Below are 17,319 nucleotides of genomic sequence, written 5' to 3' on the forward strand. Positions count from 1 at the left end.
GCCGGAAGTTTGGGCCACATCATATTGAAAGTCAGCATAATGCAAACACAAGCAATAGAACGTAATCCAGCCAGTGTCTTAAACTTCAAAAGAGTTGTGGTTCCAAGCGTGATCCACAAGCTCCACTTGTCACATTGGTTGTGACCAACGATCCACAGCCTCAACCAGAGTACGACAGACGACTTCTTTGGACTTTGGACAGTGGAGCAGCATTACATGTTACCTACAGAAAAGAGCTTTACACAGAGATGCACGAGCCTGAACCTGAACTTCATGAACTTTACTCTTTTTCCAATCATCCTGTTCAGGTTATGGGAAAAGGAACTGTTTATATTGAAGAGCTCGGTGCTCTCATTCCAAATGTTTACTACGTTCCGTCTGCCAGTAGTAATTTGCTTAGTCAGAGTCATTTGTCTAGGTTTTCTCATTTTCAGGTCCACCATCTTGAAAAAGCAAGTTATATAGTCAAAGACGGAGATATTGTTGCTGAAACCATGTTGATTGGTGGTGTTTATTACTTAAAACCAAAGTCTAAGCAGCAAGAGCAGAACGTAATCCAGCCAGTGTCTTAAACTTCAAAAGAGCTGATTTTAGCAAACTCAGAAAGAGCCTAAGAAAAATTCCATGGATGAAAATCCTAAAGGGGAAAACAACAAAAGAAGCATGAGAAACTCTGAAAAATATATCATAAAAATCCAGTCCACCACAATACTACTGAAAAAGAAAAACAAGAAATCCTAGAAGAAACCAGCATGGCTGCACAAAGATCTCTCTGATAAACTGAAAGACAAGGAGGACAAGTACAAAAAATGGAAAGAGTGACACATAACTAAGGCAGAGTCTCAGCAGACAGCCTGAATCTGCAAAGATGAAATCAGGAAAGCAAAAGTTCCGAATGAACAAAGACTTGCAACAAAAATCAAAGATAATTTTAAAAAGTTTCTTTCAACATATAAATAACAGGAAAAAAGGCAAGGAAACAGTAGGTCCACTTAAGAGAGAAGATGGCAAGGAAGTAACAGGCAGCAGAGAGAAACCAGAACTGCTAACTCATTCTTTGCATCAGTCTTCACGCAAAGAGAAACTATAGCCCAACCTATCAAAAACCTAACTAGACTAGAAATAAAAATAAGCAAGAAAACATTTAGAGAACGCCTATCTGATCTTGACGAATATAAATCACCAGGACCTGATGGATTACATCCCAGAGTTCTGAAGGAACTATACTATACTTGTACTATATCTTTCAAAAATTCTAGGACACCAGGGAATTACCTGAGGATTGGAAAAGAGCTGATGTGGTCCCCATCTTCAAAAGAAAAAAAAAGACCAGGAAACTACAGACCAATCAGCCTAACATCAATACCTGGGAAGATACTGGAAAAGATAACAAAAAACAGATCTGTGAACATCTAGAAACAAAGTAATAACTAAAAGCCAACATGGGTTTGTTAAAAATAGATCATGACAAACCAATCTTATTTCATTCTTTGAGAAAGTGACTAAATTTGTATTGTAGACCAGCGAAATGCTGTGGACATAGTACACTTAGACTTCATTAAGGCATTCGACAAAGTAGACCACAACCTACTTCTTGCTAAACTAGAAAAATGTGGGATACACACTACCAGATGAATTTTGATTATTAGAAAAAAGATGCTGAGACTTTGGGAAAAGTGCAAAGAAAGCAACTAAGATGATTAAAGACCTGGAGACAAAAATATATGAAGAACGGTTGCAGGATTTGAGTTTGGCTAGTCTATAGAGAAAAGAAGGACTAAGGGGGACATGATAGCAGTATTCCACTATTTGAGAGGTTGCCGCAAAGAGGAGGCGGTCAAACTTATTTTCCAAAGGACCAAAGGGCAGGACAAGAAACTATGAGAATTAAGGAGAGAAGCAACCTGGAATTAAGGAGAAACTTCCTAACAGTGAGAACAATTAACCACTGGAACAGTTTTCCATCAGGAGTTGTGGGTGCTTCATCACTAGAGGTTTTTAAGAAGATACCGGACAGTCATTTGTCTGAAATGGTATAGGGTATTCTGCTTGAGAAGGGGGTTGGACTAGAAGACCTTGAAGGTCCCTCCCAGCTCTATTCTGATTCAAGACATTTTTGCTCAAACTGGGATTCTTGTGTGATTTTTAACTAAGAAGGCTTCCAATCTCATAAATAGGACTGGAGCAGTCATTAACTAATCTAGATGGGACAAGATCAAGATTTAAACAGTGGTATCTCAAGGATGGACTGTTTCTTTTCACTGATTTAGAGCTTGGCATCTGCTGTTAGCAACGTTTCTAAAATTACTCAGAACTGTGAAGCAACTAATGAGACTTTGGTTGGTTAGAATCTTTTGTCAGTTACTAAAATTGTCCCGTACAACATTTATTGTTAAACAGGTGTTCTCTGGCTAGTAGAAGAAGCTTTTCTCCCTGAATGATGGCATTTACAGCTAAAACATTTGAAAAGCATCAATTTGCCTATCTGTCAGGCACTGTAATATATGTGCATGTGCAAATGTATACAATTATGATATATTTACCCGATATTTTAATTTCTTGCTTGTTTAAAATGCTGAGCTTTAGCCAGTTTAATCTGTTTTTAATTTTTAATTATAACCTTATTATTCCTTTAGTCTCCTGCTTTATTTTTTTTTATAATTATTATACATTTTATCTTATGAACGTCAAAGGAACTAGTTGATTGAGAAAGTGTACAAGTGCAAACGATAAGAAAAGGATAGGAAAATAATTGTATGTGAACTAGCACTGAATTATCACTGATACCCTCATAATTGATTTTATGTTCTGAGTTTAACTGTGCATCACAGCAATGTGATACCCCTAGTGCCTGAGTTGTGAAGAATTTTTACTTTTTTGCTTATAAGTCTTTTCATAGTTCCTCTTGTTATGCTTGTGCATTAAGGCTGTGAATGGACTGCTTCCCTTTGACAGGTTCCTACCTTCTCACAAGTCATCCCAGATCGTGGGCCTCTTTCTGGGGGTACCTGGATTAGCATTAGAGGAAGACATCTCAATGCAGGAAGTAACATCACAGTAACCATTGGAGGACAACCATGTGCTTTTTCAGGGTGAGCTTTCTTGGTCTGGGATATAAATGGTCATCAGGCACTACATAGAGAGAAGAATGGCTTGAATGCATTGAACTAATCAATTACATATATGCACTGGGTTTCAACATGTGTACGATGTGTAATAAGATAACATTCCTAAGGAGCCAAGAAAAAATTACAGTTTAGCTTGTGGAATTTCTTTTCATGGTTCATTAAAAAGAGAAGAAGAAGAAGAAAGGTCAAAGAACGATTTCCTTTTCCTTATAAAAAGCACAGGGACGCGGTGGCTCAGTGGGTTAGGACGCTGAGCTTGTCGATCAGAAGGTCGGCAGTTTGGCGGGTCGAATCCCGAGTGCCGCGTAACAGAGTGAGCGCCTGTTACTCGTCCCAGCTTCTGCCCACCTAGCAGTTCGAAAGCACGTAAAAATGCAAGTAGAAAAATAGGGACCACTACGGTGGGAAGGTAACAGCGTTCCGTGCGCCTTTGGCGTCTAGTCATGCCGGCCACATGACCACGGAGACGTCCTCGGACAAGCGCTGGCTCTTCGGCTTTGAAACGGAGATGAGCACCGGCCCCTAGAGTCGGAAACGACTAGCACGCATGTGCGGGGGAACCTTTACCTTTACCTTTATAAAAAGCACAAGTCCCTGAGCCATGAAGTGGATAATTTTTAGATTAGGGATGATAATGGAGCGGCTCTTTAAATATTTTTGTACAGTAATTACTGGTTATCAGCCTTAATCGCTGCAGCCGCTGCGTGATGGAGAATGCTCCAGAGTTATGCCAGCTTCAAGGACTGTGTGTGTTTTATTTTCTTTTTACATTAACTGATAATTTTAGCAGAACTTCCTAAGGAGATTAGAGGGAGTGGGTGGGGAAGGACCAGATGGAGAGATTAATATTTTATTTGTAGAAAACCTGTCATAAACTGTTTAAAAGACAGCCAGGCCTGGAATTTTCTCAAGGAAATCCTGATGTCCATTCCACACTGTATCCATGTGTAAATTTAAATTTATTGCTGTAAGGAAATTGAACCATTGAAACTGATAATTCATGACATACTATTGAATTCATATTACAATTTACTAGTAGTTCGGCTTTTTGGTTGCAATCTCTGTCCTTCTTATAAGTGAGATTCTATAACAAACAAGGCACCAACTGGGCATTTCTATCTATGCTTCTTAAGTAGAGAAAAAGATACTTTTGATGCCTATGTAGGAGTCTTCCACATCTTTACAGTAGCACTGCAATTTTAGCCTTTTTGCAATTTTTCTGTTTCCCCTCAGTTTATTTTCCTTTGTACTTAACTGTATTTTTTAGCGTGCTCCGCTCTGCAAGGACGTCTTCCAGTTTAACATTCATTGGATTTCCCAATTTTCTTATAAGTTTAAAATATCTTTCCATAGGCAAATCAGATACAATGTTAAATTATCTTTCTTATACACCCTTCTCTGAAGAGGGAGAAGCAATAAATGTTTGCATCCATTGAGAACTTTTATCAAAGATGAGTCTCTGGTTCATTTCTTTTGCTTAGGTCCCATGTCCACCAGCTGTGGAATCAGTGCTGCTGTTTCCTTGCCTAGTGAACTTCTGGACCGACCATTTTTTCTTGCTTGCCAGTTCCGCTATTAGAGGAAGAATCCCCAATCTTACAACGGTCCAGGGTTGCTGTTGAATTAGGTGGCCTTAGAAATCTAAACGATAAATAGTCCACCATCTACAGCTAACATGGTTTCACAGGGTGGATTTCAGAAAGAATAATTTGGAAGAGGTCAGAGGAATCTATTCTTTCTATGCTGCTCTCTTCCAGTTTCCAATGCCAAAAGATGATGGGTCAGAATCAATCTAGTTCTTACTGCTATTAGACTGAAAGGAATGTCGGAGGAAGAGGATTTTTCTTGCTATTCTATTATTGCTCTTCTGGTCAAGGGTCAACATAACCTCATCCTTAAACACCTATTAATTAAATTCTCAAAGTACTGTGATATTAGTTACGTTAAATCCAAAGTATTGGTTTTTGAGAAGAGTAATAAACCACAGTCATGAGATTTAGATTGTGATAAATTGGAGCAGGTTACAGAATTGGAAGATAATATTCAGCATTCTCGATCATAGTTTTCCCTAAGGTATTTTGCTAATAAGGCATCTGCCACGTATTCAGTGATTCTTAGACCTTTCTATTCTAATGGAACCTACACCACTTCAGTCATTTGGGATTTTAAGGAAAAAACAGGGACTCAATTTTGATGTGGTCGCAATCTGGGTTAAAGCAATTAAAGATGATTATCATTCATTATAAGCCCAATTCCTTGTTTTGTTTCATGTTCTAAGTTGTGTTCCCAATGTATTTTATGTTATTGGAAACAGGTTTATGCCCTTTTCCAATTTCAGCCTGGTTAGTTACTGTTGAATTATAGTTGAGAAAATATATTTTTAGAAAATCTGTTGGTCTTTTGGTGCTAGTCCCCTTTAGAGAATTATACCAGTACTTAGATAACTTTGTTAGGAGACAAAACATAACAAATAAGTATTGATTTGACAAGGGTATCAGATTTAGATGGTTCCTCAGCAGACACTCAAATTGAACTGAGGTATTTTAGATCCTGCCCACCAGGATTTGCAAGCAACAGCTAAAGTATCTTGCTCCCAGTATATTTTGAAATAAGATAGCAGAAAATCTTTTACCTTACACCTTGTATAAAGACATACAGCTCTTCAAGTATTTTTCTCTTTAAAAACATGGAAGCTCACATTTTCCAGGAAATAAGGTAAATAAATAAATATATTGTTTATATAAGTCTTCCCATACTCTTCATTTTCAAATACCTTTGTAAACTTTTTTTTAAAGAATCAATATTGAATATTGCGTCCCCCCAGGAGCCCCCCAGGGCCGTCAATGGACCCCTGGGGTGGGGCAAGAATTTCGGGCAAATGAACTGGGTAATTATGCCGCCCGCTGCCTCCCGAAACAACTGCAGGGGTGCCAGGACATCCCTGCCCCGCCGCCTGGGCCGCTGGCGACCGTTATAAACGGAGCCAGCACCCTCCGCCCTGCCTCTGCCGCTTATCAACTGCCGAGCAAGGGCGGCGCCTCCGCCGATCAGCTGTGCGGCGGAGGCCCCGGCGGAAAGGATGGCTCCCGGGGACGGCGGCGTCTCCGGACTATCGACGGAGACGCCGCGGACCAGCTGGACCAGCTGGGTGGCGGAGGCGGCGGCATCGGCGTCGAGAGGCCCACCCCTGGACCACGACAGCCCTGGACCACGGCAGCCCTCGCAGCCATACAGGAGGGGCCGAAGGCTCTGCTCTGCCCCTGACCGGCTCCCGGGTGGCGGCGGCATCTTCGGCGGTGAGAGCCCAGCGAGCCCTGGTCTGCGGTCTCCTCCGATGCCGATCACCGGGCAAGGGCGGCGTCTCCGCAGATCAGCTGTGCGGCGGAGGCGCCGGCAACGAAACCAACAGCAGCAACAACGGGCAGCAGCGGCGTCACCGAGGATCAGGGAAGGCGCCGCGGATCAGCTGGGCGGTGGAAGAGGCGGCAGCGAAGACGACCGCGGCCGGGACTGCTTCTCCAGGCCTAGTCGTTCGCCACCCAGGGGCCTTGACAGCGGCGGTAGCACTGACGGCGTGGCATCTTCGACCCGCCCCCTGTACCGCTACGGCCGTTGCAACAATCCTCAAGGAGACGCCGCAGACCAGCTTTACAACGGTAGCGGCAGCAACGAAGACATGGGCGATGAGGCAGCTGCTCTGGGCCCTGGTCGACCGTCCTCCGAGGGGCCTTGACAGAGGCCCTGACAGAGACGCTAGTAACAGCGGTGCGGCGTCTCGACCACCGTGGGCTGCCCCTGGACGGCGGTGCCTCCGAAAGATTCACACCAAAGGAGACGCTGGACAATGGAGGCGACGGCCCGAGCCACCTCCTCGAGACACCTTGATCGGAGACGGCAACACCAGGGGCATGACACCAGGGACTCCCGTACCTCTGGGAGGCCACGCTCTGGACGGTCCTCAACCAATAGGGGCCATGGAACTGTGGCCGGGAACAACGCCCAGAGGATCAGGGAGGGAACTGTTTGGGGCGGCTGAACCACCGGAGCTGACGCCAATTAATGGATCCCTCCATCCTGCCTTCTGCCCACTCTCACCTATCTTTGCCCATTCTCTCCCCACAGGACATAACGGGCCTGGGTGCTAGCCACAGTGGCAGAGTGGCTGGGCCTTACACCTGCTACCCCATAGAGGTGAGAGCTCTATGGGGTATGCCTCACCCAGAGTACGTTCTGGACCACCTCCGGAAGCAGAGACACAACCCATCGTGAGAGGATGAGGAGTGGCCTGCTTCTGGGGGTTCGCCCGGCCAAGTGGCAGTGGCAGGGCGACGATCCAGATACGCACCTACCCGACTCGACCCTCCTGCAATTCACCATCCAGGGGACAGCCTTCCCGGAACCACCTATGACTATGCTTGTTCAATACTCTAGCATAGCACTGCACGCCCTCAGGGGTTCCCCACTCTCCTGGGTGCGACCCGCCTGCATCACATCCAATCTTGATGACGGGCTCAACCACTGGGCCTCTGAGAGATGGCCGGGCAGGGTCAGGGGCCTCCAGCATAAGCCCAACAAGAAGCCCCTGATTAAGTTTTTAGTTAAGTTTTTTGTGGGGTTAGGGAGGGGGGAGGGAGGAGACTATGGTTGCGCGGGAAAGGCACCCCTTCCAGCCACCATAACGCATGCCAGGCCCACGGCCGTCCGCGACGGCGAACAACGAGGACCAGTCGCCGATAACACCCAGTGGCGTACTGACAAACGTCCCATCCCTAGGATGGTGGGGAATGGCAGAAGGTGCACAGACAGAGGGCCGTATCGTCACCGGGAGTGTCATCTCCGCTCTGTACAGGCGGTGAGACGCTCCGACCCTCTGTTCTCCCCCGGAGGACCCGGGAGCAAAGGTGCGCACCCTCCCATGCTAAGGCTGGTCTACCTGAATGCAAGGTCCGCAGCTAACAAAGCTCACCTCATTCGTGACCTAGTGGAGAGTGAGCATGCGGACCTGGCCTGCATCACGGAAACCTGGCTGGGCCCAGAGGGGGGTGTTCCTCTGGTTGACCTCTGCCCGCCAGGTTTCCAGGTACTGCACCAGCCCCGGGCTCATGGGAGGGGCGGGGGAGTGGCAGTTATCATCAGGGAATCCCTTAGCCCGCGAGAGACCACCGTCCCTCAGATGGTCGGGTGTGAGTCTCTCCTACTGAGATTCGGCCCAGGGGCGCAGTTGGGTCTGCTGCTGGCGTACCTACCACCTAATCGTGCAGCGGCGGCCCTACCCGAGCTACTCGATGTCCTCTCAGGGTTGGTGGTTGAATTCCCAAGACTCATGGTCTTGGGCGACTTTAATCTACCGTCCCTGGGAGGATCGTCCGAACTGGCTCGGGAGTTCATGGCTTCCATGACGGCCATGGACCTGTTGCAAATAATTTCTGGGCCGACTCATGAGAGAGGCCACAACCCAGACTTGGTGTTCTTGTCTGGACGGTGGCGTGATGATGTCGGTGGGGGTGCCACAACTATTACGCCCCTGTCATGGACCGATCACCACCTCCTGCGGCTAGACTTCCCCCTTGCCACCCCCCACCGTGGGTGCACGGTGCCAGTCAGATGGTACCGCCCTAGGCGCCTAATGGACCCTGATAAGTTCCAGGCAGCGCTTAGGGACTCGCATGCACCCCCTGCTCACAGCTCGGCGGAAGCCTTAGTGGAAGCCTGGGAAAAGGCAGCCACGGAGGCTCTGGACCGAGTTGTACCCTTGCGGCCTCTGACCCGGCGCAGATCCCAGCGAGCCCCATGGTTCACCGAGGAGCTCCGGGAGATGAAGCGTCGGAGACGGGGCCTAGAGAGCCGTTGGAGGTCCAGTCGATCCGAATCCGACCGATTGCGACTAAGAACCCTCACCAGGTCTTATCTCGCTGCGATAAGGGTGGCAAAATCCAACTACTTTTCCACCCTCATCGCGTCCGCAGATAATCGCCCGGCTGCCTTGTTCAGGGTGACTCGCTCCCTATTAAACCAAGAGGTGAGGGAGGAACCCTTGCAGGGTCGAGCCGAGGAATTTGGTCAATATCTGCTGGATAAAATCGCTCGGATCCGAACTGGTCTGGACTCCAACTGGGCTGAGATGGAAGAACAAGACATGGACAGTCTTGTCGACGTCATCTGGGAAGAATTTGATCTTGTAACTCCTAAGGAAGTGGACAGGATTATGAGAAGGTTGAGCTCCTCCACATGCTTACTGGACCCGTGCCCTTCCTGGCTGGCCTATGCAGCTCGAGAGGCGACACGAGGCTGGTTCCTAGCGGTCATCTCTGCTTCTCTGAGTGAGGGTCACTTCCCCACCGCCTTGAAGGAGGCGGTGGTGAGACCTCTCCTCAAGAAGCCCACCTTGGACCCATCCTCTTTGAATAACTTTCGTCCAGTCTCCAATCTTCGCTTCCTTGCGAAGGTTGTTGAGAGCGTGGTGGCGCACCAACTTCCTCAGATCCTGGATGAAGCGGTTTATCTAGACCCGTACCAATCGGGTTTCAGGCCGGGCTACAGCACGGAGACGGCATTGGTCGCTCTGATGAATGATCTCTGGAGAGCCCGGGACAGGGGCCATTCCTCTGTCCTAGTCTTATTAGACCTCTCGGCGGCTTTCGATACCATCGACCATGGTATCTTGCTGCGACGCCTCAGGGGACTGGGAGTGGGAGGCACGGTTCTGCGTTGGTTCTCCTCCTTTCTCCAGGGTCGCTCGCAGTCGGTGCTGACAGGGGGACAGAGGTCGACCCCGAGGCCTCTCGCTTGCGGAGTCCCTCAGGGGTCGGTCCTCTCGCCTCTCCTGTTCAACATCTACATGAAACCGCTGGGTGAGATCATTCGCAGTTTTGGAGTAGGGTACCATCAGTATGCTGATGACACCCAGCTTTTTATCTCAACTCCTAACAATATCAGTGATGCCCTAGACGTGATGTCCTGCTGCCTGAAAGCGGTCCGGGAATGGATGGGGAGAAACAGGCTTCAACTGAACCCGGACAAGACTGAATGGCTGTACGTACCGGCAAGCCAGGAGATTCAGAACGTCCCACTGCTTAACATTGGGGACAAGTTACTTCCCCCTGTTGATAGGGCCCGCAACCTGGGTGTCCTCCTAGACTCGCAGCTCTCCCTGGAAGACCACATTGGAGCTGTGACCAAGGGGGCCTTCTCCCGGGTTCGGCTAGTTCGCCAACTACGGCCTTATCTGGACCTGGATTCCTTACGTACAGTCACCCATGCCCTTGTGACATCTCGCCTAGACTATTGTAACGCTCTCTACATGGGGCTGCCCTTGAGATCCACTCGGAAGCTTCAACTGGTGCAAAGTGCGGCGGCACGGACACTCTTGGGAGCCTCCCGATACTCCCATATCACACCTCTCCTCCGTGCGCTGCACTGGCTTCCGGTTGCCTTCCGTGTGAAGTTCAAGGTGCTAACAATGACATTCAAAGCCCTACATGGCATGGGTCCGGACTACCTACGGGAGCACCTTCTGCCGATGTCAGCACCCCACCGTCCTGTGCGCTCCCACAGAGAGGGCCTCCTCAGGGTGCCACCGCTCAAGGAATGTCGGCTGATGGCCCTCAGGGGGAGAGCATTCTCAGTGGGTGCACCAGCCCTCTGGAACACCTTACCAACCGAAATCCGGATGGCCCCTGACCTCCGTACCTTCCGTCGCGACTTAAAAACTTTCCTATTCCAGCAGGCTGGCCTGGCATGATAACGTTAATTGGGGTCCCAGTTTATGTTCATTAGTGTTTCTTATTATTTTATTGTTCGGTCTGTATACCTTCCTTCCTCTGTACACCGCCCCGAGTCCCTCGGGAGAAGGGCGGTTTATAAAAACTAATAAATAAATAAATAAATAAATAAATATTTATCCCTTCAATTATATCCCATCATATAATAAGAACTGTTAGTACAAAATTGCTGGTGGAAATTAAGAAAACATCCAGTTGTTTTCCTGTTGAGATAGGCCAATGCAAACTGAATGAACATATGAATCTTGAAAGTGTTAAGGGACTTATATGCTGTCTTTAAAATGTTTGTTATTTCTGTTTGTTTTAATTGATGTTATACCCTGAATTGCATGTTAAGTAGTCAGCCATATAAATCTCAGTGATAAATTTATTTATTTATTTATTTATTTATTTATTTATTTAATTTGTTTTATATACCGCCCTATTCCCGAAGGACTCAGGGCGGTTTACAGGGCAAAGTTTAAAAAACAATATAAAAGTTAAAATAGAAATAGAATTAAAATAAATTTAATTAACTACTAGCCCAACAAATTAAAACAAAGTTTAAAACTTAAAACCCCTCAGTCCAGGCCAGATAGATCAAAGAGCCAAGTTTTCAGGTCCCGACGAAACGAACAAAGGTCGGGGTGGTCTGGAGTTCCACAGGTAAGTCATTCCATAGGGCAGGTGCACCCACAGAGAACGCCCTCCCTCTGGGAATCACCCGCTGGCACTCCCTGACCGGCGGCACCCTAAGGAGGCCCTCCCTATGGGAGCGCACAGGACGATGGGAAGTTTATGCTGGCAGCAGGTGCTCCCTAAGATAATCTGGGCCCATGCCATTTAGGGCTTTATAGGTCATCACCAGCACCTTGAATCTCACCCGGAGGGCAACTGGAAGCCAATGCAGCTCGCGGAGAAGAGGCGTTACACGGGAGTATTGGGAGACTCCCATCACAACTCGCGCAGCTGCATTAGATTAGAGATCTTCAGGCTACTGCCATCCCATTTTTAGATACTCAATGATGTATTTTCTATTTGCATTTTCTTTTGAGGCTGCCTGTGCAAGATGATAATTCTGCTTAGCACCCATATGTAGACTCACAATTATTAATGTCATTAAAGACCTATTCACTTTAGTCATGTTGCTATTAGTATTCTTACTTATATACTTCAGTGAACCAGTTTTATCTATTGATTTGTTTTTGCAAAAACCTGACTGACAGTAAATATTGGGAGGTGATAGTGAGCAGGTTCTGGCTTCATTAACTGACAGTGAAGATGAAAAGTAGATGATGGATTGCCTTAAGTGAACAAATTGCCTGCTTGGTACAAATGGAGTTTGTTTGGTATCATGGTATAGCCATGGAAAAGATGTGTGCTGTCTTAAACTTAGCAAATGACATTGTTTTCATTTTTCCCCCTTTTCCCCTGTGTCCCACAGGAGAAATGCTGGTGAAATCCAATGTAGGACCCCACCTGGTCAGATTCCAGGTAGTTCAGCCATCCTCATTCATATAAACCGGGCTGTGCTTAGCAGTTCTGATGTTACATATTATTATACTGAGGATCCTACAATTCAAAAGATAGATCCTGAATGGAGCATCAGAAGGTAAAATTGAAGCAAATAATTTCAGAATAAAATTATCCAATTTTTGTTGATGTAGTTTTTATGCAGTTTATGTTTCACAGAGAAAACTGCATTATATTATAACTTTTTTCCTAAGCTATTTCAATCAGTACTGTAAGGTGAAGGCATGGTAGCTATAATATGTCAGTTGGACATAAAATGCTGAATATTTGTTGTCACCCTTCATTCTGCATATCTAATTCTTGGTTGAAGTTAACACCAAGAGTCAAAAGAAATTTCTACAAATGTTAGGTTTTCTATCTGTTTTGTATTTATTTAATAAGTTAGGAATATTTCAGGGAGATATTTATGAAGTATTGTTATGGTATATATCTCTTTCTCACAATAAAGATGTACTTTTTGAAGCATTTGGGACAATAGACCTTTGTTTTTTTACATAGGTTTTCTCACAAAATATCAATATGAAAATGAAATTGTAAGATTTGAAGTAAAAACCATGTTATTTGTTGTGTTTATACTGGTAATTAATGGACCAATATCAAAAGAATTCAAATAATGTCTGTGAAATATATCCTTCTGTATCTAGCTTTTGGTTTCAGTGCAGAATTCCAAAATAAACACTGGAAGGAATAATGTATTTCCTGCCTGGAATTTGGCATCAATTAATGCTATTAAGACCTGATATTATCTTACTTGGGAGTAAGCCCTATACTACTCATTTGTAAGATTGTACTGTAATAGGAAAAAAGGAAGAACTATTCTTCTTAAGAGTCAAAGCTTGACATTGGGCATCCTTGATATGCTGTGGAGATTAATGGAACTCAGAGTATTTGTTTTTATTCATCATTGCCTAAAGTAACTCACAAAGTCATTGTTTTTCCCAGCATGAAGTTAAAAGAACACGGAGCTGCAAAATGTTGGGATAAAAGGAATGCTTTGTTTCATTGGGTTAGGCTGCCTGCACTCTCTTCATTAGGAGCTTCAACTGACCTCTTCTGTTTGCTTCCTAGTGGTGGGACATTGTTGACTGTGACAGGCACCAACCTGGCCACTATCAAAGCACCCAGAATCCGAGCCAAGTACGGCAGTGCTGAGAAGGAGAATGTAAGTAAACCTTCACCTAGCTTTAACTCAATGTAATAATCTCTGGTTGTTTTAGGGATGCACATTCTGATCTGGAATTCAGAGAGTTGGGATCCAACTCTGAGCAGCCATGATTAAAAGTCTGCCTTCAGTTTTTTTGACGAGTAGACAATATATTTCTAAAGACTTCAGAATTTCATGAAAAATGTAATTACCTTGGTTGACAAGCTCAGTTGTTTTGTTGCATTGTTGTCTCAGGTATAGCATAATTCAGAAATCTTTGGAAAAACTATGGAAACTTCAGATATCTTACACTACAGTCAATATTTAAATGGTGCTGGGAGAAAGAATTTGTTGGGCCCCTCCAAATAAAGATTCATATTCATAGCTTGAGAAATGAGAACAGTCTACTTAGGATGTCTTGGATGTGTTCTGTGATGCAGAAAGAGTTAGGTAAAATCTACATAACTAGTATAGCAGAAAAAAATATTGTGTCATCTTGTACTTTTTAAAACAATATCCTTCATTGAGAGCAGCACTTGCAGTGCTATTTTTGAGTTAAGTTTATTGACCACAGCAGAGAACAAAGAGCCAATCTGGTTACGTGAGTAAGGCATCAGACTAGAAACCAGTAGGTCTTCCCTTAAACCAGCTAGGTGATCTTGGGCCAGTCCCTCCCTCTCAGCTGCAAGAAACAGGCAGTGTCAAACCACTCCAAAAAACCTTGCAAAAAGCCTGAAACAGACTTGTCCAAGTAGTTGCCAAAAACTGACTTGAAGGCAAATAACACTAATAACAACAACAACAACAACCATGGCAGTCTTCCAGTTTGGGCAATGGTAATTTAGTTCATTCATCAATCTTTCCTTGAAGATTGATATCTAAGCAAATTTTTGCCTTTGTTATCTCACGTGACAAAGTACATCCAGGTTTTCCTGAAATTAAAGTTTTACTTTCTGTTGAAATAATCTGAGTTCATTTATGCTGGCCCTTTTCTGTTTTGTACATTTGCTGGAGAAGTGTGCCATTGCACCTAATTAAATTATTATTCAATTTAATCTTTCCCTTTCCCTTTCAAATCAGCTGAACAAGTTGGAAATGTAATTGTTTAATTTATATCTTCTTAGAATGGACAATAGGAACAAAGTCTAAAAGGGTATGAAGAAAAAAGAATATAAAATGCAGTAGTTTAACCAGCATATCTGATTCATAATAAGTTGAAAATCTGAAAAAATAGGAATCTTACCAGAAGCATTTTCTCCTTTTTTTGAACATAAATGCAGTACTTTGTTATATTTCAACCCAGTTAAGTCAGCAAAAGCTCATACCAGATTTTTGAATGTTGGATAGTTTCAAAAGAGATTTGATATACTTAAACTGATGTCCTAGGATATGTCACTAGAATCTCTTGCCTTAGATAATAGCACCCTGAAATTTAACATTATTTAGGTCAGTGATTCTCAACCTCAGCAACTTTTAAGATTTGTGGATCAACTCCCAAAATTTTCCATCTATTCCCTATAAATTTTAATAATATTTAATTAATTAAACAATTCAGATTGATTTTAATTAATAATTAATTTAAAATTAACAAGTTAACAATGAAAAGATTACGCACTCCTGAGATAGGTAATTATTTTATCCAGGGAGGAAAATACACATTTCTTCCTAGGAATTAATTATCTTTGACAGTGACCTTGCTATATATGGGAGTTGTGCCAGGCTTAAATCTGTGATTCCCCACAGTACCATGGGCCCTGCATGCTGTTTAAGAATCTGAATAAATTAATTATTGGCACAGATTCTGGTCCAAAAGTAAGGTTACCATTTTGGAGTTAAAATGCAAGACACTCCACACTTCATTCAACATCCTGGTTCTGAAAATTTCCCCGGCCTGTTGCTGTCAAGATACCCCTCTTCCCCACCACTCCAAGGGATCACTTTACTGTCCCCTCCATATAGTGACTGGTTCCTGTTTTTAAATATACTGTTATGGAATTTATTGTGCAGAGGTCTCCTTGTGCTACCAAAGAGTTGCACAGACAAGGAAGGGCACTGAGAGCAGTAAAAATCACACACAGAAATACACTGAGTTCTAAAAGCAAAAAGTATTTTACTTTGAGGTGGTGTAAAAACAAAAATGCACAGTCAAAAATAAACAGTCCAAGTCATACACAATAGCAACAGTCCAAGGAGTAATCCAAACTACAAAGTCTTCTTACCGGTCCAGAGGTCAATACACAGTTCAGGTTTACAACAGTAGTAAACCAACAGCAGAGCAAAAAACAGTAACAGTAGAGATCAGTGAATTCAGAGAGAGAGAGAAGCTACGTTCCTAGCTTCCTCTTATGGCCATGAGAACACTTACACACCCATTGGCCAATTAACAACTTAAAGACATAGCATTATGGTTAATATATTTTCAACCCAACATTGTAGGCTAACACCATATGCCTAACATTCTCCCCTTTGGGTAGAATAATATATAACTCTTACAATCTTATGCACATTCTTTCACAATTAGCATTGTGTTTCACAGCACTTTGTACCTTCGTAAAATGGTCTGCAATATTTACATCAGATGGACAATACTCTAACTGTATTAATTTATCTTTGATACATTGTCTGACATTCAAATAACGAAGATCAGTATGTTTAGATCTTGTTCTTACTGCAGCATTACTAGCCATCTTTATCGCAGCTTGATTGTCCTCATACACAATAAATGGATCATTTACATTTAAACCCATATCTAACAATAATTGTTTGTACACTAGCAGTTCTGTACATAACACTGATAGACATGAAAATTCAGCCTCCATTGTAGATAAGCTTATGTGTTTTTGTCTAATAGACTTCCATCCAATCAAAGAATCACCCAACATTACAGCCAACCCTGAGGTAGATTTACGACTGTTTGTATCAGAGGCAAAACTCGCATCTGCATATGCAGTAAGGATTAACTCACGATTTGGCTCTAGATATAACGAGTAGTGAATAGTTTGCTTCAAATACCTTAATACTCGTTTAGCTGATTGCCAGTGTCTAACAGTTGGATTATTGTTGTACCTAGCTAATTGATTTACACAGTAAGAAATATCAGGTCTAGTCCAATTACTCAGATACATAAGACTTCCTATCAAAGATTGGTACATAGTCTTATCAAATACAGGACTCTCAACATTAGTGTCCTTAAAATCCATAGCCATCGGAGTTTTAGCTGGTTTACACATTTCCATATTGTATCTCTTTAATAACTGAGATATTTTACTGGCTTGTGACACCTTAAAACCCCTATTCGTTTTCACAATATCTAACCCCAAATAGTGGCTTATTTCCCCAAGATTTCTAATTGTGAATTTAGTTTGCAATCTTGAAATGATAGTTTGTGCTTCTAACTCAGTTTTTGTTATTATTGCAATATCATCTGTGAATAATAAGAGAAAAGATAATGCTCCGTTGTGTTCCCTTCTAAACAAACAAGGATCAGCATTACTGGCTACAAAACCTAATGCACTTAACTCATTAACTATACATTTATTCCACTCATAGCCTGATTGTTTCAATCCATAGAGGCTTTTCTTTAATTCCCAACAATCATGGTCTCTATCACTGGTCAATCCTGGTGGTATTCTTAAATAAATAGTATGTTGCAATGGAGCATGTAAATATGCAGTTTCAACATCTACATGATTAACCATATATTGGTTTTTAGCCGCCCATACTAAAGCTGCTCTTAAAGTAGTCGCCCTTAGAC

General features: G+C 43.6%; 1 protein-coding gene across 1 annotated transcript in view; it reads left to right on the forward strand.

Annotated features, from left to right (window-relative positions):
- Positions 1-17,319, forward strand: part of PLXNA1 (plexin A1) — a 408,858-nt gene that overhangs the window by 319,276 nt on the left and 72,263 nt on the right. The window contains exons 15-17 of the mRNA XM_081315906.1: positions 2,956-3,092; positions 12,333-12,500; positions 13,490-13,583. Coding sequence (XP_081172032.1) covers positions 2,956-3,092; positions 12,333-12,500; positions 13,490-13,583 — 399 coding nt within the window. The remainder of the gene's footprint in view (positions 1-2,955; positions 3,093-12,332; positions 12,501-13,489; positions 13,584-17,319) is intronic.

This window comes from Vipera berus (genome assembly GCF_964194415.1).
Source record: "Vipera berus genome assembly, chromosome: 2".
NCBI lineage: Eukaryota > Metazoa > Chordata > Lepidosauria > Squamata > Viperidae > Vipera > Vipera berus.